General features: G+C 36.1%; 3 protein-coding genes across 3 annotated transcripts; all 3 read left to right on the top strand.

Annotated features, from left to right (window-relative positions):
* The first annotated feature begins 14,995 nt into the window (after positions 1 to 14,995).
* On the top strand, positions 14,996 to 17,277 carry LOC145632599 (uncharacterized). Its single transcript, XM_081684953.1, has 7 exons — positions 14,996 to 14,999; positions 15,100 to 15,190; positions 15,274 to 15,378; positions 15,625 to 15,659; positions 15,744 to 16,390; positions 16,471 to 16,624; positions 16,721 to 17,277. The coding sequence occupies exons 1-7, from the start codon at positions 14,996 to 14,998 to the stop codon at positions 17,275 to 17,277; spliced, it is 1,593 nt and encodes a 530-aa protein (XP_081541079.1).
* Positions 17,278 to 17,331: 54 nt separating this feature from the next.
* LOC145632598 (uncharacterized) lies at positions 17,332 to 18,462 on the top strand. Its single transcript, XM_081684952.1, has one exon. It carries the CDS (start codon positions 17,332 to 17,334, stop codon positions 18,460 to 18,462), a length of 1,131 nt encoding a protein of 376 aa, XP_081541078.1.
* Positions 18,463 to 18,510: 48 nt separating this feature from the next.
* LOC145632597 (uncharacterized) lies at positions 18,511 to 22,468 on the top strand. The gene is made up of 7 exons (XM_081684951.1): positions 18,511 to 19,335; positions 19,865 to 20,550; positions 20,778 to 20,826; positions 20,918 to 21,055; positions 21,646 to 21,747; positions 22,196 to 22,310; positions 22,422 to 22,468. The coding sequence occupies exons 1-7, from the start codon at positions 18,511 to 18,513 to the stop codon at positions 22,466 to 22,468; spliced, it is 1,962 nt and encodes a 653-aa protein (XP_081541077.1).
* Positions 22,469 to 23,368: the final 900 nt, after the last annotated feature.

Raw genomic sequence — 23,368 nt, 5'->3', positions numbered from 1 at the left:
TGATCACCGAGTGGTACTACTCTAAATTCAGAAATGCATTTACGTGAAATGACCCTCATGCCCCTCGTTATGAATTTATTCATACATCACTAACTTCCCTTTGGAAGGCCTCATGATTGCGCTTAAAGGCAAACCATAGTTATTAAATTCGATACACATGTCATGTCATATGTATTTTGGCTTATTGCCCAACAGGCAATAACCAATCAAAACAAAAGGTAAGGTATGATAGTAGCTTTGTATGGATGATTCTAGCGGATCGGCTTATCTAGGTGATGGTGTGGTGTTATCTACTTCCTCCGTTCTTTTTTACTTGACTCGCTTTAACTTTTACACTATTTACCGCCTCTCCTTTGACCGTCTTTTGTGAATGATAGGTAAGGAAAAATATATTCATATGATATCTTTTTTAATTCGTCTCAATAAGTATTATCGTAATATACAACTTTTATAATTTTTACTTATGAAGAATTAAAGTTATTGATCGCTAAAGTTTTGCATTGGCAAGCGTGATAAAAGAAACAGGTCAAGTAAAAAAGAATAGAGGAATTAGGTGATAGTGTGGTGTTAACTAAGGGATAATATAAGTTAGTGATTTATGGCGTGTTTGGATAAATATAGTTGTTAAGGTAGATGTTAGCTGTCAACAAGCTGTAGCTGTGAAGATTGATAATTTAGGTATGATTGTTTAGTAAAGTAACAACTGACTAACTGTTACATATAAAATAAAATCAATATTTTATACTACCTCCAATTCAAGTTACTTGCAACTTTGGGAGGATTTGCGAAGCCGAGGCAAAAGATTGAAAACATGATTATGGAAAAATAAGGGTATATGCTTAACTATTAATCCAACCCCCCCTACACCAAAAAAAAAACCAAATTCAACCTTAATTAAATTAAATAACCCACCACCACCGACACCACCATGCATCACCCAAACCACTTACCGCCACCACCAGCATCACCGAAACCACCCAGCACCGCCAACGCACCACCACCACCCCATGCACCCAGCAACCCACAAACCTAGTCCCCTACGAACCCAGCACCACGACGCCACTGATCTGCAACCACGAAACCCAACACCACAACGCCGACGATCTACAACCACGAACACTACTAGAAAACAAGAAAATTACGACGGACTTGTTCCGACGGACCTGAATTTTCGTCGCAAAAAGTGAAATTTCCGACGGATTTCAGACGACTATAAATTCCGTCGGAAATTTTAATTTCCGACGGAATTTTTCGTCGTAATTTACAATTTTCGACGGAATTATAGTCCGTCGGAATTTACAATTTCCGACGGAATTATAGTCCGTCGGAAAATTACGACGGAATTTTCCGTCGGAATTTACAATTTTCGACGGAATTTTCCGTCGGAAAATAATTAAAAAAATTATACTTAAATTCCCAAACCCTAAAGCAGCCCCTTCCCCCTTTGTTATTTCCGCCTCTCTTTCTCTCTCTAAGTTTTTGCTCTCTCCTTCTCTCTCTCCCCTCCTTCGTTCCCCCTTTCTCAGTCCTCTGTTCTCCTTCTTCTCCTTCGTTCTCCCCTCTTCTCTTCTCCTTCGTTCTCCCCTCTTCTCTTCTCCTTCTCTTTCCTTTCTTCTTCTCTTCACCGCCCTTTCTCTCTCCTTCGTTTCTTTTCTCTTCACCTACATCAAACAACGATAACAACAACGAGATTCGCAACAACACACCACCACCAACCGACAACAACAACCGCAACAACACACCACCACCAACATCAATCGCACGCAACAGATTCGCAACACCAACAACCGGGCTGCATCAATATCAAACCCAACAACCACCGTCTTTTTTGGTAGATCTTGTTTTAATTTAGGATAGATTCATAGATCTAATTAATTTTATATGTTATTGTAATGATAAATTGTAAATTTAAATAGATAATTGTATATTTATATAGTTGATTTAATTTTTGTTGATTAAACATCGTTTTATTTTATGAAATTTTGATTAAATATGTAGATCTACTGGTTTTGTGTGTTATTTCTTGCTTTGGTCGTGTAATTTTTTTTTGGGGTTAATTTACGGTTTTTGGGGGTATTTTATGGTTTTTGGGGCTAATTTTTTGTTGTGGTGGTGTCGGTGGTGGTGTATGGTGGTGGGATAGGGTCGGTGGTGGTGTGTGGTGGTGTGGGTTGTGGTTGGGTCCGGATGGGGGGAAGACTGGTGGTGTTGGGTGGTGGTGTGTGGTTGTGGTTGGGTTCGGATGGGGGGAAGACTGGTCGTGTGGGGTGGTGGTGTGTGGTTGTGGTTGGGTCTGGATGGGGGGGACTGGTGGTGTGGGGTGGTGGTCTGGGGTGGTGGGTGGCTGTTTTTTTTTGTTTTTTTGAAACATTTTTACGACGGAATTTCCGTCGAAAAATTCCGGCGGATTATATTCCATCGGAATTTTCCGACGGATTTTCACTGGCCTGAAAATCCCTGCCGACAGATGAAATTCCGTCGGAATTTCCGTTGGAATAGTGTTTCCGACGGAAATTTCGTCGGAAAAGCTGGTTTTCCTACAATATGTATTCTGACGACCCGTTACGACGGAAATTCCGTCGGAAACCCCATTTTCGACGGAATTTAGGGTGTTTCTGACGGAAAAATTCCGTCGTTATTTGTATGTTTTCTAGTAGTGGAACCCAGCACCCCACAAACCCAGCACCGCCGACCCACCAAATCAATAACCCACCAAACCAACGAAACCTACCCACCAAACCAAACCCACCAAACCAACCCACGAAACCCGTCGATCTGAAACCACGAAACCCGACCCACTAATCAAACCCACGACGCCGCTGATCTGCAACCCCCGTCGCTCTTAACACCACGAAGCCACCATGAAAATGGGGTTGGAGGAGGAGAGAGAAAATTAAAGGTGATGAGGTTTTAATTAATTAAGCTTGGGATTTAATATAATGAAATCAGATTTGTAATTTAATAAGGTTGTTTAAAAAAAAGTAAGGGTTTATCGGTCAATTATCACCCAAAAACATACTAAACAAGGAAAGAAAATGGAAAGTTGTAAGTAATGTGAACCAACCCAAAATGACAAAAGTTGCAAGTAACTTGAACCAGAGATAATATTTAAAATTGTACTACCTCAAAAGTAATTTTCAACAGCTACCTCAAAAGTAATCACTACTTTAAAAAGCTAATACTTCTAACTTTTCATAAAAACTACCTCCACCACTAAAAGCTTCCATAACCACTAATTTGTCAAATACTCACAATTTTTGTTAAGTAGTGGTTTGACCAAGTCAAACCACTAAAAGCTACTCAAACGCTAGCGCTGAACACGCCCTTAATTGATTAAGTTTAAAGGTTAGCCATAAATTAAAAGGTTAGCTAATTTAAGTGAAATTAGGCATTGACATTATGGTCAAAATTTTGACCACCATATAGTGTAGGCGTCGTTCGATGTGCGCCTACGTTAAAGCATGTGTGAATATGCTTGGCACTCATAGGAAGCGGGAATTGACATAATACGACTAGGGACAAGGAAAGTAGGGAGCCGCCAACAAGTTTTTAAGGAACTTGTAAATCGTTCACGGATCATAAAAGGCAACCACGATAGAGGGACAACGATAGGCAACAACGATTGACCCGTGAAGGTTACACCCCATTCATAATCCATGAGATTACTAACTACATATGGTTCGGAACCACGAAAGGAGGATCGGGGATGATGGTACGAAGTGAGTCATGGAGTCACATTCGCCCGTATTGGCCTCTACTCGATTCTTATAGTGAAAAGTGATTCCTGCGATCTCAATGGCATACAAACAAAATATTCGATTTGCTCCAAACTATTATTAGGCTAAATTGGTTTAATATTAATGCAACACATTATTCTAAAATATTAGTGATCACTTGATTAAATAACAAGATTAAAAAGGAACCTAAACCGGTCATCCAAATTATCTTATTAGGCGTGATTTTCAATTACATATTCCCTTTAAACATGCAATATGGTGATCGTAATAATAAATAATAGAACAAACAATAATATTAGAAGCAATTCAACAATAATAGCGTTAGTCAAATCAAATATAAAATAACCTAATCATGGTACTAGCAATATTAAAATAAAATAAGAGTAATTAAATTAATTAATTACTCACATTCCGCGCGTTCCTTTAAATTGCTACATCATGAATTAACTGTTAGTAACTTCAATAAAAAATATAAAGCAAATGAAAATTAAATTAAATAAATATAGATTTGATTTGGTCCAAACCCTCAGTTATTTATACCTTTCACGCCTTGGTTTAAGGACGGAACCTCGGGTTTAGTATAGACTCCTTGGAGTGCTTAGGGGAAGAATGATGTAATTAGGAATGTAGGTTTAAGGCTTAGAATATGAGAGAAGGAGAGAAGAGAATGATTTTTGGTGTAAAAGAGAGAAAGAGAGAAGGATTTCATGCCCCGAACTGCAGAAATGAGGGTCCTATTTATAGGGAAAATGAGCAGAGGGAACAGACGAAACCCTAAAAAGATAAAAACCCTAAAAAAATAACACTGCGACACGACAGAGAACACCGTGACACGGTGCCAGGCACCGTCAGACGGGGGAAGGCACCTTCAGATGGGGGAAAATCCCGTGACGCGGTGGACAACTGGAGTGACGCGGGAAATATTTGACCTACGGGAAGTGAAAACGCGTGAAGGGTTTACGCGGAAAAGACACGAGAAAATTTTGTGACATGGCACACGTACCGTGACACGGCAGTGTCCACCGTGGAAAGGTACAGTACACCGTGTCACGGTATGGGAAAACGCGGAAATTACACGGAAAAAGCACCGTGACACGGTGGAAAATACCGTGTCACGGAAGCAGGTACCATGTCACGGCAACAGGTACCGTGCCACGGTGGAATTTGACGCTAAAAAGCTTCAAAAATGGCACCGTGTCATGGCACCAGGCTGCCCAGGCACCGTCAGACGAGTGAAGGCACCGTCATACGGGGCATACTCCCGTGACACGGTGCTTTTGCATTGTGCCCGGTGATTCCAGTTTTTTACCCGTTTTTAAAATCATCATAACTTTTGATCCATAACTTGGAAATAAGGCATATAATATATCATTGGAAAGCTTATCAAGTCTACTTTCCAACCCAATTAGAATCAGATCAAAATGATTTTTAGATTTTAAGATATGACCGTTTTAGTGGAAGGGTGTTGGTTTTGGGCCGAGTTTAGTGTTTTGCTCATATCTTTTTCGTTATAGCTCGGAATTGGGCTTATGATATATGGTTGGAAAGCTTATTTCAAGGTTTATCCAACCAAATAATATTTGGATCAAGATTATATATCCATAAAATCAGTTCAGCTCGGTTTTGCGTTATGGATACGAAAAGTGGAAAATAGGTTATGGTTTAGGGAATTGAGCTTGGAAATGGATTGGTTTATGAAATGTATTGGATAGAACATAGATTTAAGCAATCCAAAGATTAAATACTCAACCCGACCAATAATGGTGGTGAAAGGTGTTTATCATCGGGTTTGGTTTTGGGGAGACATTTTTAGGTGTCTACATATAGAAACTCCAAACGTAAAGGGCCATCATGTTAAATTTTCCAAATTATAAAGAAAAAAAATTGATTATAGATTGAGCCAAACTAGAATTTTGAAAAATAAGTGCAAAAGAACGGGTCTTTATCCCACTTTCAAAAGGAGATACTCCAAAATTCCAAATCATGTTGTGGATTTGATGCCATCAATTGAGTCTTGTCTAAACTTAATTGACTTTCTGTATGTGTTAAATCATGAATGATTATTCTAACCCAAATTCTTACTAAATGATTTCACTTAAAGTCTTAAAGTCAAACAATAGTTATCAAATTCGATACACATGAATCATGTCATATGTATTATTATTGGCTTATTGCCCGACAGCCAGTCCAAAAACGTGAGGCATGAGAGTAGATTTGTAGTATATTTTAATAGGAAAATGATAAAATTAAAGTAACACAAGGGCTGTATTTAGAAATTTAAAGGAATAAAAATATAAAACCAATAAGGTTAATGCTATATACAGCCCTAAGGGTTGCATATAACATTTAATATATTTTCATTTTTTAGTATTAAGTTGGAAATTTATCAATAATTCACGAGTATATAGGTGTAATAAATATTTATTTATTGTCAATTCTCATTTTTAGTTTCTTTTATATGCAGCCCTTGCATATATCTTTTTCTAACCAATAATACAGATTTTCAAATGATTTTGTTATAAAATTTCAAGTTTATATGAATACCTTTTTAGAAAATATATTTAATACAGAGTACTTTTTAAATTTATTTAATGGCGTGTTTGGACGCTTGGTAACTATGAATTTTATTTGAAATTCTAGATTTAGCCTAATTATGTTTTTTGGATATACTTAGAATTTGATAATTGAAATTGGCCTAAATCCAAAATTATAAAAACAAGAGTATATTTTGATACAATTGGTATTATATAGACCATGGTGAATCTAGGCCCAAATAACAGCTCATTAGCTATATCCACCCAAAAAACATGTCCATCATATACGAGCCCAATACCTATTCAGATTTTTTTTGTTAAGAAAAAATTGTTTCCTCCTCTCTTAACTGCCATATTAATTTTTTTTTTTTAATTTGTTTACAAAATTATGTTTCATCTCATAAATTCAAAATCTTTCCTCATTTCCTCATTTTATTTTTGTAGAAAACTGCTTTACAACCATGGATAAAAACAAATAACAGAAGAATACCCCTTCAAAAAGTTGAACATTACTTAAATTTCTTTGAACTTGCTAATATAATTCAACAAATTTCAAAATTCATGAACATAATTGTTGTTTAATTTTTTTCTTTCAATTTAATTTTTGTAGAAAATCCAAACTATGTTCTCCTACTCATGAAGATGAAGAAGTGTAAGTAATTTATTGTTCAAAATTCCAATTTTATCTTGAATTGCTGATTTTTGGAATTGAATACTAAATTAAACCCTAAAATTTTTAAATAGTCCAATTAGTCAAATGTTCAACATTAGAATACCAAAAAAAAGAAGTTAGATGATATACCTAAAGGAAGTCCAATTGTTCATCAAAAAATATTGGAAGAATTAGACAAAGAAATGTCAGAAAGTCCAATTAACAGGTATATTTATGTTCATATATTTTCTGTTTGATGTTCATATACGTTGTGCTTTATGTCCATATATTATGTGCTTTATGAAGTAAAAAATTTGTTTAGATATTAGATATTCAATTAAATACGTTCGTATGATGTAATAATTTGTTTCGATATTGTTTATTTGATCACTTTGTTGTTTGATTTTTTTTTTATTATCAGATCGACCAAGTACTGAACAGCAACCAGAAACTTATGAACAACACATAATAACCACTTATCAGCCCCCAGGAACCACTGAATTGCCACCACAAACCACTGATTTTCCTCCACACACCACTAATCAGCCTCCAAAAACATCTGATCTACCCCCAAAAAACACTAATCAGCCCCCACAAAACATTTAACAGCCCCCACAGACATCTCAACTGCCCCCACAAAATAATGATCAGCCCCCACAAAACACTGATTAGCCCCAATTAACTTCTGAAAAGCCCCTAGAAACCACTGAAAGCCTCCACAAAACATTGAAAAGCCACCAGAAAACACAGATAAGCCACTAGAAACCGCTAATATGCCCCAAGAAACAAGTGAAAATCAACTAGAAACCTAGGGGTGAAAGTTCGGTTTTCGATTAGTTTTTTGCCCAAACTGAAACCGAAAACCGAACCACCATATTTCGGTTTCTTGATTTTGCAAACCACACCGCACCACTTTAACTTTGAAACCGAACAAAACCAAACCACCTAAATTTCAATTTCGATTTTCATAAAAAAAAACCAAATCGCACCGAATTTTCCTATCAAGTATCATAAACATCAAATTTTGCAAAAAAAAAACACCAAACCACACCAATCAAAACCGAACCAAACAAAACCAAACCAAACCAAACCAAACCCACAACGAACTAACAACCCACCCCCACCTATAACCTTAATCCACAACCGAAACAAACCAAACCAAACCCCACCCACACCAAACTAAAACCATCACCACCAGATTTTTACCAAAACTAATGAAATTTACCAAAACAATACAAGCACATAAAAAATTACCGAAAATCATATCATATTAATGGATTTATTAAAAATCCAAAAAAAAAAAAAGAAAGAAAATTAAAAACAAGAAAACATACCTTTGGGCCAAAATTGCGGTTTGGTTTTGGTTTTTCATTTTCCGAAACCGAAACCGAAACCGAAACCAAACCACATAATTTCGGTTTCTTCATTTAGCAAACCGAAACCAAACCACTTTAAAAAAAACGAACCATATTTGTTATTCGGTTCGATTTTTAGCCTGGTTTGGTTCGGTTTTAAACCAATTTTGTTCCACCCCTATAGAAACTTCTGAACCCCCTCCAAAAACTTCTGAACTCCCTTAAAAAACCACTAAATTCTTGGGTTTCGTGATGTCCGACACCACGCGGAACTAATAACCCATTCCATGATCCACACACAAATTAAAACAACTAAAACATGCGATTCCGGGTTCTAGTCCATTTCGGTCCCGTACTGGTCCAGTCCGATTTTAGACCCACGCAAAGTTCTAATTGCCAGTCATCAAATCTTGGTCCAGAAACAGTAACAAGCCGCTCTAATAAAGATCGAAGAGCCCAATCAAATGTGCGCTAAGCTGCCTAAAAATGCGAGGACAATTATGCAAAGAAAAGTAGAGTTTTCATGCCCATACATGCCTTAAGTAACTACAACTCACAATGAGGATCATCATGCTTAGCAACCTTATCCTTAAGAAAAACGGTCTTGGTCACTCTCTACATCACAAGCTCACCACTAAAAATAGAGTCGGAACTGGCAGGACCACCAAGTACTTTAGCACCATGTAGAGGCCGAGCAATAATAACAGGGGAAAATCATCCTCAAGCCTGCTATGAGGGTCTTTTACATACTAGGAATTTCAGTTTTTTCCATATTGAAGTGTAGTTCGAATGAAACGAGGCTCATCCTTCATATTCAACTCTAGAACTTTCCCTGCCACTAAATATCACCAGTAATAGTGCCATCATCCACATACTATGCCAAAAGACATACGTGAAAAGAGTCTCTTATTTTACATATGTTGTTGTTGTCAAAAACAAAAGTTATACAACCTACAATAAATTAGTGAGAAGTCGAGATACAATCTGGACCCCCACTCCTTTATCTATAGCAAAGCCTACCCCAGTGAAGATATGAGCTGCAGCACGAGCCCCAATGTCTAGATATTATTATTATTATTGTTGTTGTTGTTATTATTATTATTATTATTATTATTACCACTATTACTAGCACTATTATTACTATTACTACTATTACAACCACTATTACTATTACTACTATTAGTACTATTATCATTATCATTATTATTATTATTTGTAGTTTCGGACCCCCTTTGGGGGCCCAACTTTGTGAATTACCAAAATTATTAAAATCCCTGCTCTTGGAATAAACTAGAGGTGATAAAAAATCGGGCCGGGCCAGGCCTTAACACAATTTATCGTGCCCAAACCCATAAAAAAGTAGTGGGCTTGTCGGGTCAAAATGGGCATTTCAGGTTTTTTCAGGCCGGGTTCGAGCTTTTTAACTAAAAATGTGTTTTTATGCCCAAACCCGCCCTATTTTCGGGCCGGGCTAGCGGGTTGGGCCAATGTTGATCACCTCTAGAATAAACCCTTTAACATAGTTTTTCTAGAAAGGGTTAGAGCACGTATTCTGAGAAACCCTTAAATAGCCTAACATTGCCTAATACGGCCAAAAACCCTAATCAATCAGATAGTTATCTTTTATAGATGTCGGTCAACATATAGAGTAGTTAAGTAATTAATTATTCTCAACACTCTCTACAACTTTCTCAGAAGCAAGGAAGATCCAGAATTTATTTATAAACTGGGCCGAAGTTATAAAGTATTTCAATTAATAAAGCCACCACACGAAAAAAAAAACAAAAAAGAGAAATGTGCAAACAAGGGGAATTGAACCCTTAACCTTCCATATCTATACATCAAGTAACTAACCAACTACAAAACTTATACTTCCTCCGTTCTATTAATATTGCAACAAGGAAGAAATTACGCATCCCTATGCACATTTTATATGCTAAATATCTATAATTGTGTAAGAGTAAAAATTGTAAAAAGTTAATATTTTGAAAGTATTTTATGAGAGGAATCCAACAAGATTCCACATGACTATATTTTGCTTAACGTATAAATCATATTATATGGTCAAACAAGAGTGATGAATAGTGCAAAAAGTCCCTTGTTGTAATATTAACAGAATGGAGGAAGTATATTTTGTACAAGATTTTTTATTTATATGTATCAAAATCTGGGCATAGGATGGAGGCCCATGTAGGCCCCCTTAGATCCGCCTATTTTAGGGATCTTTCAATATTAAGTTGAGGACTCGATTGACAGACGAGCAGGCCACACTCCCCCACTCTAGAAATCAAAATTATTTTGCTGAAACAATTATCTAGAAATATTTATTTAGATAAAAATAACAACAATAATTCCTATTTTAGGGATCTTTCAATATTAAGTCAAACTGTAATTATTTTTCTAAAATAAGCCCAACTCTGATGTCTCTCTTTCAATTATAATTATATATACAAAGCTACTCTCATACCTTAACGTTTTATGGTTGGCTGTCGGACAATAAGCAAATTCCTCACCGGTCACCTCCACCAAAGCTTAATAGGCTTGCCGCTTGCACAATAGCCATTGAGAAATCACCATCAATGTACCATATAGTAATCCTTCTTGACGGCAACTCGAATCAAAATAGGTCACAAACAGGTCCTCAGAGAATTCCTCATCTCAACCAAACAACCCTTTGTATGATTTTACTTAAATGTGTCGATTTAGCTTTTTGTATGATTCCCTTAAATGTGTTAATTAAGCTTTTTGTATGATTTTCTTAAATGTGTTAAGGCCCCGTTCACTTCATTTTTATTTTTGCTGAACTTAAATTATTTTTGTTGAATTGAAATTATTTTTACTAAATCTCTAATATATTTATTCTTTACATTTACTGATTTTTACTGAAGTAGAATTATTTTTACTAAAATTAAATTATTTTTGCTGAATTGAAATTATTTTTATTGAATACTATTTTTGTAAAGATGAAGTGAATAATGCATAATTAAGTTTTTTTGTATAATTTCCCATAAAGTCAAATGTGTTATTGGCTTATTACCCGATAGCCAATCAAAAAACGTAAGGTATGATGATATTAGCTTTGTATATTTACAAGTTTGTATATAATAATTGAAAGAGAGACGTTATCTATAACACTTATAAATATGCAAAGTTTAGTAACAGTAACTTTGGGCGTTATTACATCTTCAGCCCCGAATTTAATGAATTGCCTAAATTACCCTTTGCTCCCTTATATTGCTTTCTCCTTGCCACTTGTAAAGGAGGGTACAACTGTTGCCTTTTCTGCAGTTTGCTTTTGTTGCCAGCTAAGGCCTCCTTTTTTGTGCTTGTTGAATTGGAGGAGTTCCCGTTTAACTCTGTCTTGGTTTGGTTTGGGTTTTCCGTGGCTGCTGAGGGTTGCAAGGAAATACGGTTTGGTTGGCGTCATGTCTGGGATTTGCTGGTATGGTTTCGAGTTCTTGTTCCTTATTAATTGCTTTTTTTTGGGTTGGATGATAAGACTACATAAGCTGGTTTGCTTTTGGATGTTATTGTTTTGGTTGCTTTACTGGCTTGCATGTTTGGTTTGTTGTTTAGCTTTTGATTCGTAGGTTAGGAATGTGTTTAGTTTGGTTGGGTGTGTGTTTAGGATATAGATCCTCCTTTTTTTGGGGTTGAGGAGACCTCCTGAGATGTTCTGTAGAGTTAGTGCTTTGTGTAGTACTTTTTGAAGAGACTTAGGGCAGACCTAAGCCTTGGGGATTACTCAATTGTACTTCTAAACAGGGGGGGGGAAACTTGGACTTTAATTTGTTGTGCCTGTGGTTAGGGTTACTCTTGTGGGTGTAGTCGGTTTATTAGCCTATAAATAGAGATAGAGGTTGCTCAGGGTTTCCACATTATCGTATCATTTGTGGGTACTGGTTCTTTGAAATTGGTTTGCTAAGGTATTCTTTTAGGTGCTGTTGGTTGGAATTGGCATTGAAGTGTTCACTGTAGTCAACATTATGATTTATTCCTGATCGATTCTAAATTTTTTGACAAATTGGACATATTCTTGACAAATCGAACCTTAGTATTACTGGTTTTTGTTCTGTTCTTATGTGCAGTTTTGTTTGTGCAATTTAGTTTCTTGACAGATCGAACCCTAGCATTACAGCTTTTTAAAAAATATTTTATGTGCTTTTTTTTTGTGTTATTGAATTAGTTTTTGTCCTTTAAATTACTTAAAAGCAACTCTCATATATCCTTTCTAAGTTGATCAGACCATCTGAATGATGATCTTTGAAGGGTGTGTTACATCTTACTATTATAGATTTTGTTTTGGATTTATGTGCTTTTATGTTTGTGTCATTGATTTAGTTCTTATTCTTTAAATATGGTCAATTCTAAATTTAATGACAGATTGGATATTTTCTTGACAAATCGAACCTTAGTATTACGGGTTTCTGTTGTTTTCTTATGTGCGATTTTGTTTGTTCACTTGAGTTTCTTGACAGATTGAACCCTAGCATTACAGTTTTTGGGTGTAAGATTTTTTTTTGCTTTTTGGTTTGTGGCATTGATTTAGTTTTTGTTGTTTGGATATCTATTATTCAAATACTTTAAATTACTTACAAGCAATTTTCATAGATCCTTTTAAAATTGAGCAAACCATCTCAAAGATGATCTTTAAAGGGTGTGTTACATCTTACCATTATAGATTTTGTTTTGGATTTATGTGCTTTTATGTTTGTGTCATTGATTTAGTTCCTATTTATAAAGTATTGTGATCTTTGAAGGGTTTGCTGTATCTAAAGTGCTTAGTCTTAGTTTGGTTTACATGTTTTAAGTGATGCCATTTTTGGATTACAGGTTTGGTGGAAGTGTTTTGTGCTTTGGTTCATTTAAAAGCCAGTGTGTTCTGTTGAGTGTGCAGGATTTTCTAAGGTAATTCCTTTGTTCTTTTTTAAAATTCGTGTTGCCTTTTGATTCCTTTAAGGATTCTTTGTTGCTATTATTACATAGTCTTTTTTATGGTGTTTGTATTCTTTGCTCCTGCTATTAAATAGTCTTTTTAGTATGCCTTTGTTCTATAGTCTGTTTTATGATGCCCTGTTATCTGCAAAGTTCTTGTTAGTGGTGTGCATTAGGTTGAATATAGCAAATTTGTAGCATTTAGAGATATTTCCTCTGTGTGATTAGGTAGCTCTTTTATTAGAGTCTAATTCCAAAAGCCGTTGGTTTCGTGGATGCGTTATGAAGGTGTTTTATGGAAGAAACACAGTTTGCCTGGTCTGAATTGTTCCCTGAATATCAATTTTGCCATTACAGGTTATGGCTAGGCGATCGAACAAAGTCTGTGTCCCTTTTCAACCTCTGTTGGAAAAGATTGTTACTTGGCTCCAGTTCCCACCTCCAGTTTATGGATTCATAGATGCTGCTAAAAACAATGCCTTTGTACGGGTTGGCCGACCAAGTACACGTTCAAAGTTCCTGTTTTATGGTGGAGATGCCTGTTCTGTAGAAGAGTCTCGCGAGAGAGCGACTCATAAGGCTGTGAAAAAGTTGATTGGTCGTTTTAATGTCCGAGTAGATGATTTCACACACGAACGCCTTAGGATGTATCGTTTATGTGTGAAGTTATATAAGATTAGATGCGCTGAATTAGTACAAGAGAGAGGACCTGACCCGCATACGGGAAGAATGTATTTCAGGAGAGCATGCATCATTTCACGACATCCATGTTTCAGTTGACTTTGCACAGTTTTTGGGTGTCTTGGTGAGGAAAACTGGTGTTACTGCAACTGCCATAGAGACTACTATGGTACAGGGCCATGGTTATATTTCATGGCTGATGGTAACTTGTCCTCATAGTAATATTCCCATGGAATGTATTTTTAGTGATCCTTGTGCTGAAGCAGCTACAGTTGAGCAGAGAGTTGCAAAGAAAGCATCCTTTTTCATAGCTTCTCAGTTTAATTTAGAGATTGTTGATGCCAACTATGGTACTGCAGCAAAGCTAAGTGCTGAGTGCTCCTTGATAAGGGAAAAGCATTTGCTTCTAAAAGGTCATGTTGAGTGTTTAGAAAGGAGTTCTAAAGAATCTGATTTTGGTAATTGTATACGGATTGATTGTTGTGTAACACCAACTGGTGAAGAATCACAGATAGCTGTCCTTGCTCTTCCACCAGATCGGCCGTTAAAGCGTAGAGTTGTTGTGAAAAGAAGCTGTAAGAATGCTGCAGGACTAGAGTCCTCAGAGCGCTTTGTTACTGATGTGCCAGATTTAGAAACTGTATTTAAGCGTGCTAGGGTTGATTAGCTATGTGTTATTTAGAGCATGCTTGTTTTGGATGCTAGGCTTAAGGACTTATGCTTAGTCGTTAGGGTTTCTTTATGTAATAGTCACATTAGTGTGTGGCTTATGCTTTGAAGTAGTTAATTCCTAAGAACCAGGTTGTGGTTCCTGGCTCCTATGTTTATGTATTCCTTTTACTGTAATGAATTTTGTATTTTCGGCTTTATGAATATGATGGTTTGCTATTTTATGGATTATGATATATATATATACATACATATAGTTCTTTGGGTATTCTTTGCAGTTTTTAGAAATCTACCTTTTAAAATGCATTTGCTATTGTCTTTTTTTAAACAGGTCCACCGCGTTTGGTTTGTTGTTGTATTTGATTTATCCTTTAGGATGTTAGTTCCAGTCCAACTACAGCCAGCAACTGAACCTGTTTCTGAGTTATAATCATGGGTATTATATAAATCTGAATCAGATATAACATGCTTTGGTCTATATATATTTGGTTTGCACCTTTTATGCTCTAGAATAATTCGAAGGTTTTGTGTGCTAGATTGTCATTATGGCCTACCACAGCTTTCTCGCAGAACATGTAAACGAGTAAATCAAGCTGCAAAAAGGGCATCTCAGTCAGCATTTGTTGGGTAACAATAGCTGGTTTACTTATATGACATAGTTTAATGAACTCCTTGTTTGGAAACACAACTGAAAATGATTTACATTGCAGCTCAGCTATAACAGATAGGGAAGGTCAGAATGTACATACATGCAAGATTCGAATGACGAAGAAACGTAAATGTATACAGAACCTATCTAAGTTGCAAGAAAATGGGTACAAAGTGAAAGTTTTTTTTTTTTTGGCTCTTTCCATTTTTTTGCTGTTTCATGCAAAAAATAGCATCTGCCGCTTATATTAATGGGATGCTTCTGTAGGTTACGAGATTATACTATAGAAAAAATGAAAGGATATTTGTCCTTTGTGAGTGGACACACACACACACACACATGTTTCTGTGAATGCATATGTGCAAGGCTCAAATACTTTATCTAATGTTATTGATCCAGTCCTTTTGTGCAGATCGTTGCAGGAATGCATGCCTCGTCTTAAAGAAAGTAATTAATTACAGAAAGCTATACATTTCGGAAGTGCATATTTTGATTGGTTGTCATTGTAATTTTGTTTGTTGGTTTTGACAGATCTTCTTGGTGCTGCAATGGATCGCGAGTTACCGATAGAGTCTTTGAGACTTTCTGCGCCTTTTTACTGCCCTCAATGCGGTGCAAAGAAATTTATGTTTGAGTCCCTCCATTTTTGTTGTGGGAATGGAGATGTTGAAATAGATGCAAATGAGTACCCTCCTGAGCTTGTTTACCTCTTTACTTCCAGGGATGAAATTGCTGTTCACTTTCGACAATATGCTAGACTATATAACAATTTGTTTGCATACAGTTCGCTTGGAGGAAATTTTGATGCAAAAACCAAAAAAGGAATTTATGTTTTTAAGTTGCACGGTCAGATGTATCATTTTGTCCCTAATTTATTACCTGATAAAAATTGTCCTAAATACTTACAGCTATACTTCTATGATGGACAGCATGAGGCTAAAAACAGACTGGGTTCTTTTCCAGAAGTAAGAGAAGATGTGATTCAAATTCTTATGCATGTGTTGCGGCAGAATCCATATGCTATGTTTTTCCGGTCTCTAAGAGAACGTGTTGTTACTGAGGACACGAAGATTATTCTGAATCAGAATCCTGTGCTTGATAAGCGTGTCTATAATGCTCCTTCAGTTGATGATGTAGCTGTTACTGGCCAGAAGATGCTTCGTCAAGCAAAAGCTCAAGTCCTCATATTATGGTGTCTGGGAAATCTAATCAGACTCACCGAATCTATCATAACTATGGTTGCTATGATCCGCTTCAGTATCCATTATTATTTCCTCGAGGGGAATGTGGCTGGACTCAGGGACTTAAAAAAAAGTCTCATCCAAGTAAGCGAGCAGCAAATGTAATTCCAGATCCTGTAATGTCCTGTGCTGTTCATAGTGCTGAAGATCTGTTGAATGAAGAAGAAATACGTAGATACTTTAAACTCTTTGTGTTTTCCGATCTATGTTAGACATACACTATTGGTTATTTGACATTGACGAAGTTTATGGGTTCTTTTTGTACAGGCTTAAAAAGAAAGAATACTAAAGTAGATAAGTTTATTTCTCCTAGGGAGTATTATGCTTATAAGCTGCAAATTCGGCCTAACAACATGCTACTGCGAGCAGGGAGATGTTTCCAGCAATACATAGTAGACATGTATGTGAAGATTGAAAACACGAGGCTAGATTACTTTCGAAACAATCAAGAAACAATTAGAGCCGATCTAAATAAAGGTATTTTGAATTCACTGGATAGCGGAGAAACTGTTGCTTATAATGTTGGGCGTAGGGTGATACTACCGCCAACTTATATTGGAGGTCCTCGGGATATGAAAAAAAGGTATCTAAATGCTATGACTTTAGTGCAGAGATTTGGCAAGCTAGATTTGTTCGTTACAGTTACGTGCAATGCTAATTGGCCAGAAATAAAGGACGAGCTAGCTGCTGGAGAGAGAGCACAAGACAGACCTGATTTGGTTGCTCGAATTTTTAGAGCAAAATTGATTACACTAAAGAAAGAAATCATGGAAAGGAAGGTTTTTGGAGAAGTTGCTACAATGGTGTACGTAATTGAGTTTTAGAAAAGAGGTTTGCCTCATGCTCATTTTTTGATTATCCTAAAACCTCAATATAAGATGAAATGTCCTGCTGATTATGATAGGTTTGTTTGTGCTGAAATGCCTTCTGAAGCTAATATCAGTCTTAGGCGAATTGTCTTAGCACATATGATGCATGGCCCTTGTGGTGAACTGAATCCAGAATGTGCATGTATGCGCACACGTGGTGTAAAACGCAGTTGTAAGAATAAGTATCCAAAAAAGTTTTGCAATGAAACTACTAATAGTAAAGATGGCTATCCTATATATCGTAGGAGAGAAACCGGAGAGAAAGTAGTTATAAGAAATGCAGAGCTAGATAATCAGTGGGTTATTCCCTATAATCCATATTTGTCTTTGCTTTTTGATTGTCATTTAAATGTTGAGGTGTGTTCGACAATTAAAGCAGTAAAGTACTTATATAAGTATGTATATAAGGGCCATGATAGAATTTCTTATAATGTGGTGTCATGTAATAGCGAAGTTGTAGATGAGATTGCGCAGTATCAATCAGGACGATGGGTATCTCCTTGTGAAGCAGCATGGAGGATATTTAGTTTTGACCTATTCAAGATGCATCCTCCGGTTTTGCCTTTGCAGGTTCATTTACCAAATATGCAGACTGTTTGCGTTCATCCTCATGAAAGACTAGAAGCTGTTGTTTCGAATTCAAAACGGTCAAAGACTCAATTAACTGAATTTTTTGCAATGAATGCAGCCTCAGAAGATGGCTTGGGATATTTATATGGTGAATTCTGTGAGCACTACACATGGGAGCAGAGTTCTAAGAAATGGAAACAGAGGGCCAATAGCAGACTCTCAGTTGGAAGATTAACATTTGTCTATCCTGCAGAGGGTGAACGGTTTTTCTTGAGGCTGTTACTCCTAAATGTAAGAAGCCCTAAGTCATTTCAGGGTTTGAGAACTGTCAATGGCCATCTGTCTCCAACTTTTCGAGAAGTTGCTTTGAAACTTGGAATTATAGAAGATGATGATGCAGCTGATTTAACTTTGTCTGAGGCTTGTGAGACTCATATGCCTGCTGCCTTGCGGCGGTTATTTGCTACAGTCCTGATTTTTTGCCAGCCAAGTGACCCTGCTGCTTTATGGGATAAATATTATTCTTTTCTTTTTGAAGACTTCTCTTATAAATTACCACAACAGTTGTAGAAAGTCCAGCAACTTACTGTCAAGGCTATAGAACAGCACCTTGAAGCCATGGGTAAATCTCTTGCATTTTTTGGTCTAGACTATTTAAATTTCCAGGTTGATGCTGAGTTCAGAAGAACGAAGGACATTCTAGATGCCCTTGATGCTCCAATCCCAGAAGAATGCTTAAGTTGCCGCTCTAAGTTGAACTTTGAACAGAATGCTGCTTTTGTGTGTATTATGGATCATGTTATGCAGAAAAAAGGTGGAGCCTTTTTTATTGATGGTCCTGGAAAGACTTTTTTGTACAATGCGTTGTATGCAGAGTTACGGCTAATGAACAAGATTGTTTTACCTACGGCTACATCTGGAATTGCTGCAGCAAACATTCCTTCGGGTAGAACTGCTCATTCAAGGTTTAAAATACCAATTGATGGCGAAGCTTCTTTAGCCTGCGATGTTCCAAAGCAAGGAAGTTTAGCAGCACTGCTAAAGGAAACTGCACTTATTATATGGGATGAGGCTTCCATGGCTAAGAAGCAAAACCTTGAGTCTTTGGATCTTTTGTTACAAGATATATGCAGTAACAAGTTTACATTTGGTGGCAAGGTTGTTGTTTTTGGAGGTGATTTTAGGCAGGTTTTACCAGTGGTCCCTCAGAAAACTATGAAGGAAGCAGTTGAAGCAAGTATTGTAACTTCTTACCTGTGGCCTGACTTTATCAAATTTAGACTTACCGAAAATATTAGAGCAAGAGAAGACCCTGCTTATTATGGGTTTTTGCTTGATCTAGGCAATGGGAAATTACAGAAGACAGAAAATGCATTGATCGAGTTACCACAGGATATTGTCCATTCGATGGACAACCTAACAGAATTGATTGCGATTTTGGATGTTGAATTTGCTGGGGAATTGCAGTTTTTTGGGCGAATTTGTGGGTGTTTTTTGGGCGAATTTGTTGGATTGAAGGGTCGAAATTAAGCAACTCTGTTTAGTGAATTAGTAAAAGTGAAAAGCTAAGGTCAAAAAAGCGCAGAATGGGTAACCTAAAGTGCAACAGGGTTATTTGCGTCACTTTATAATAAAAATGCGACGCAAATAACAAAATCTGAAATGCTGAAAATTTGTTATTTGCGTCGCTCATTTATTAAAAGAGTGACGCAATTTATTCACTGCCTTATTTGCGTCGCTTGTCAGTAAATGAGTGACGCAAATAAGTTTATTATTTGCGTCGCTTCAATAAATAAGAGCGACGCAAATGATAGAAAGCTAACATACACTTGTTTTTTGCGTCGCTTCTTTAATAACAAGCGACGCAAATAACTTTAAAGTATGGTAAAAATACACATTTGCTTCATTCTTTAGAATGAGTGACGCAAATATGGCGACGCAAATGAGCCTTTTTCTACTAGTGGTTGTTCAGGAACAGTTTGATAGTCGAGTGTTTACTGAAAAGGCAATTTTAACGCCGATGAATGATGATGTCGATTCTATTAACACGTCTATGATTGAGCAATTTCCTGGTCAAACTGTTATATACAAGAGTTTTGATGGTATTTTGAATGATACATGTAACATCTATCCGACGGAGTTCATCAACAAGCTATGCCCTGGTGGAATGAGTCCTCATGAGCTGATTTTGAAGGAAAACTGCCCTGTCATACTTTTGAGAAATTTGCTCCCTTCTTCTGGCTTATGCAATGGCACAAGACTAATTTGCAAGAGATTTTTCCCAAATGTGATTCAATGTACTATTGCAGTTGGCCACTACAAAGGAGAAGAAGTATTCTTACATAGAGTGAGTTTAAGACCTTCTACTGGTGCCAGGTATCCATTTCAGTTTGAAAGGAACCAATTTCCTATCAAATTGAGCTTTGCAATGACTATTAATAAGTCTCAAGGACAAACTCTAAATCAAGTATCAATTTATCTTCCACGTCCATGCTTTTCGCATGGCCAACTTTATGTCGCATTATCCCGAGCTAAAAAAGCAAAAGATGTATGTGTTTTTACAAAGAAACCTACAGGGAAGTGTTCTTCGACTGCTGTTAGCAATGTAGTGTCTTTTGACCTGTTACGATTAGCATATATTCTTGAAAATGATGCAGAGTAATACTCACAATTTGTTAATATGTTGAAGCCTAAGGTAAATGTGGACCAGTTCTTATTGCTATAGGTGATTGAGGATTTTGCTATATGCATTTTATGTAGATTTGTATACCTTTTAAATCCTGTATTCACCTGCTAGAATGTGTCAGCTAACCTTTATGCAGAAGCTAGGTTGTAGTACCTCTAAAATTGATGTAGTTCTTACTTGTTCATCCTGTTATGTTCAGTTTCAGGGGGAAAAAAGGAGAAGATCATGAAGAAAACGCTCTGGAAAAAGTTATTAAGCACCCAGTGCAAATGTTTTTGGAGCTGCAGACCTCATAATAAGTGACTGTGAGTGCTTACTTGTTACTGTGGGAGTTTGCAGGTATTTGTTTGTGGGTTTTTTTTTTGGAGCCCTGGAATTAATGTTTGCTATAATGTAGCCATTGAGTTTATCCTCTTTTTATTTTTTGCAGCTCTTGTTAATTCTTCTGCACATTTTAGATGTCTTGTTATTGAGCAAGTTTAGGATGAGGGCATCATCAGCATTGTTAAAATAGCTAATGAATGTACTACGATATCTATTTACAACTGCTGTGAGGCTGCTATGTCAAAATTTATAAGCTGTAGCGTGAACTAAATCTTATATGATACTAATTTTATAAAGCATATATGGTATTTATTGAGAGTGCAATTTTTGGTAAGCTGCATGTTACTTATTATATTAAATTGAATTTGATTCCTGTAGTTAGGTTCTCATGATGCTGATGGTTTTACAGGGTGTTATACTCTTAAATAATTGATAGAATAGGAAACACAAGACTGCTTTGCAATGGCCATTACATGTACCTTTTTGGTTACAACTCATTTGTCTAGAAATGTCTAAGTCAAATGAAACATGCATTTGGCAGTCATTTCTATTATGAAGAGCTTCAGCACTATTAGATACTTCGTTATACATTAACTCAAAAGAATATTTCAGACTCGTAATCACAATAGATAATAGATGTTGATCTTAGTTAAGATCATTAGAAAGGCTAAAAGACCGGGTATCAATGAGATGATAGTAAACAATAATTATTTGCCAAATTTTCGATTTATTGTTATCTGCAGAAAAGTCTTATACTCACTATTAGGGCTGCTGGAACAGATGCGAGAGCTTTTGATAATATCGTCATATCACCTAGCCTTGGTTCTCCGATCTGTGCTGCTAATGTAGGTGAGAAATATGAGACTCTTCTGCTTAACATGCTTTTAATAGAAGTGATAAAAGTCCTTGAAAATTTTAAATTAATCATATGTTTGGAATGTGCTCTTTTCTAACATTAAGTGAACTGATTTATAAAATCTATTAATGATATGTCTGTCCATAATTGATTAATACTGCAGTCTAAAATAGTTATTACTTAATTCTCAGTGTCTACTAAAGCTAAGCCGACTTTTTTTAGCTATGGATTACTGGTCTTCCTTTACCATCCTTGAAGCACCTTGCAGAGAAACTATATGGAATTAAAGAGTGCGCGCTGCTGTTGTTATTATAGGAATAAAACCACTTTATATTGAATTAATGACGCTTATACTATTTTGCGTTTATTTTAGTATTCAAGCATCTTCTACATTAAAGGGAATTTAAGGTATACACATTACGGTTAAATTGTACTAGATTCGTTTTATGCCTGTTCTTACTGTGGCCATTATATTTGACTTCGGCCGTGAAATATGTATCGATTCTTCTGCTCTCACCTTATTAATATTAACTCTTGACAATCCTATTACTGGTACGTATTTCCAAGCAATGATTAGCCTAAATAATGAACTTAGTTTTATAGATTCCTACTGTTTATAAGATCCTGATTCATTGAATTTTATGTGCTTTGGTTTTCTTGCAGATATAGCCTATGTTTACAAATCAGATTTGCACTTGTTTGGTGAGTAATACACAAGCTTTAAATTTACGGTAACCTTTCTAAAAGGAACTATATTGCAATTAGAACTATTATAGTAGAAAGTGAATGTAGCTTAGCTTATTCATTAGTATACTGCCTAATGTATAACAGAAAGGTATTTATACAGCATTTAGAATTTATTTCTTATCTAAACTCTTCATTATTTCCGAGGGTTACACTTGTTCTAACCTACTTCTAAAGAGTAAAATGCATACGTCTACTGAACTAATTTAGATGACCAATATTAGAGTTATTGTAGACTTAGGATGTCCAAAATATATGGGTTATTTTTTTTTTTGGGATATTTGTTGGGCTTTGTAAAATGGAGCCCAAATTAGAAGTGTCATCACTTTGTTTGCAAAAAGTAATCATATATGCATTGCTACTATACTTAGCTTCATTTATAAAGAAAGTATGCAAGTACAAGTCAAACTTACTATTCATGGTAAGCATTTCCACATAGTGTTTGACAGCTAATCTTTAGAGCTTAGCATAATTCTGGCCACAAAAATAAGAAAACTTACTTCCTTATTCTTTAAGTAAAAAGTAATGCATGTACTTTTCCCACTAAAATTACTAAACACAGAGTTTTTTGCTTATAACAATACTAACTTTTCAGCATATTACCCCATACTAATTTCTAGATACACGAATTTGGAGTAAACAACAGTATTTCTACTGCTTAGCACAGTACCCAGGTGAAAAAAAAATTAGGTCACCTTTGATACCTAGGATTTAGCTATAAATACCCACCTACCTTCATCTTTATTCTTCATTCATTGTTTAATTCCCTGTTATTCCATACTCTCTAAAGGTATATTCTTCCTTTTTTTCACTTCATTCGGACTATTTTTTCAGCACGAAATATGTTGCCTTTCATTCACAAAATC

Source organism: Chenopodium album, chromosome 5, assembly GCF_948465745.1.
Source record: "Chenopodium album chromosome 5, dcCheAlbu1.1, whole genome shotgun sequence".
NCBI lineage: Eukaryota > Viridiplantae > Streptophyta > Magnoliopsida > Caryophyllales > Amaranthaceae > Chenopodium > Chenopodium album.
The sequence above is the reverse complement of the archived record's forward strand: the minus strand, read 5'-3'. Positions and strand labels throughout refer to the sequence as shown.

Bases quoted from the DNA above. Each gene is read 5' to 3' on its own strand.
- LOC145632599 (XM_081684953.1), top strand. The intron at 15,191-15,273 runs GTAACAATAGCT...TTTACATTGCAG, and splicing joins TCTCAGTCAGCATTTGTTGG to CTCAGCTATAACAGATAGGG. The intron at 15,660-15,743 runs GTAATTAATTAC...TGGTTTTGACAG, and splicing joins CATGCCTCGTCTTAAAGAAA to ATCTTCTTGGTGCTGCAATG.
- LOC145632598 (XM_081684952.1), top strand. From the start codon at position 17,332: ATGAAATGTCCTGCTGATTATGATAGGTTTGTTTGTGCTGAAATGCCT.
- LOC145632597 (XM_081684951.1), top strand. From the start codon at position 18,511: ATGGGTAAATCTCTTGCATTTTTTGGTCTAGACTATTTAAATTTCCAG. The intron at 21,056-21,645 runs GTTTAGGATGAG...TGTTATCTGCAG, and splicing joins GATGTCTTGTTATTGAGCAA to AAAAGTCTTATACTCACTAT. The intron at 22,311-22,421 runs GTACGTATTTCC...GTTTTCTTGCAG, and splicing joins TCTTGACAATCCTATTACTG to ATATAGCCTATGTTTACAAA.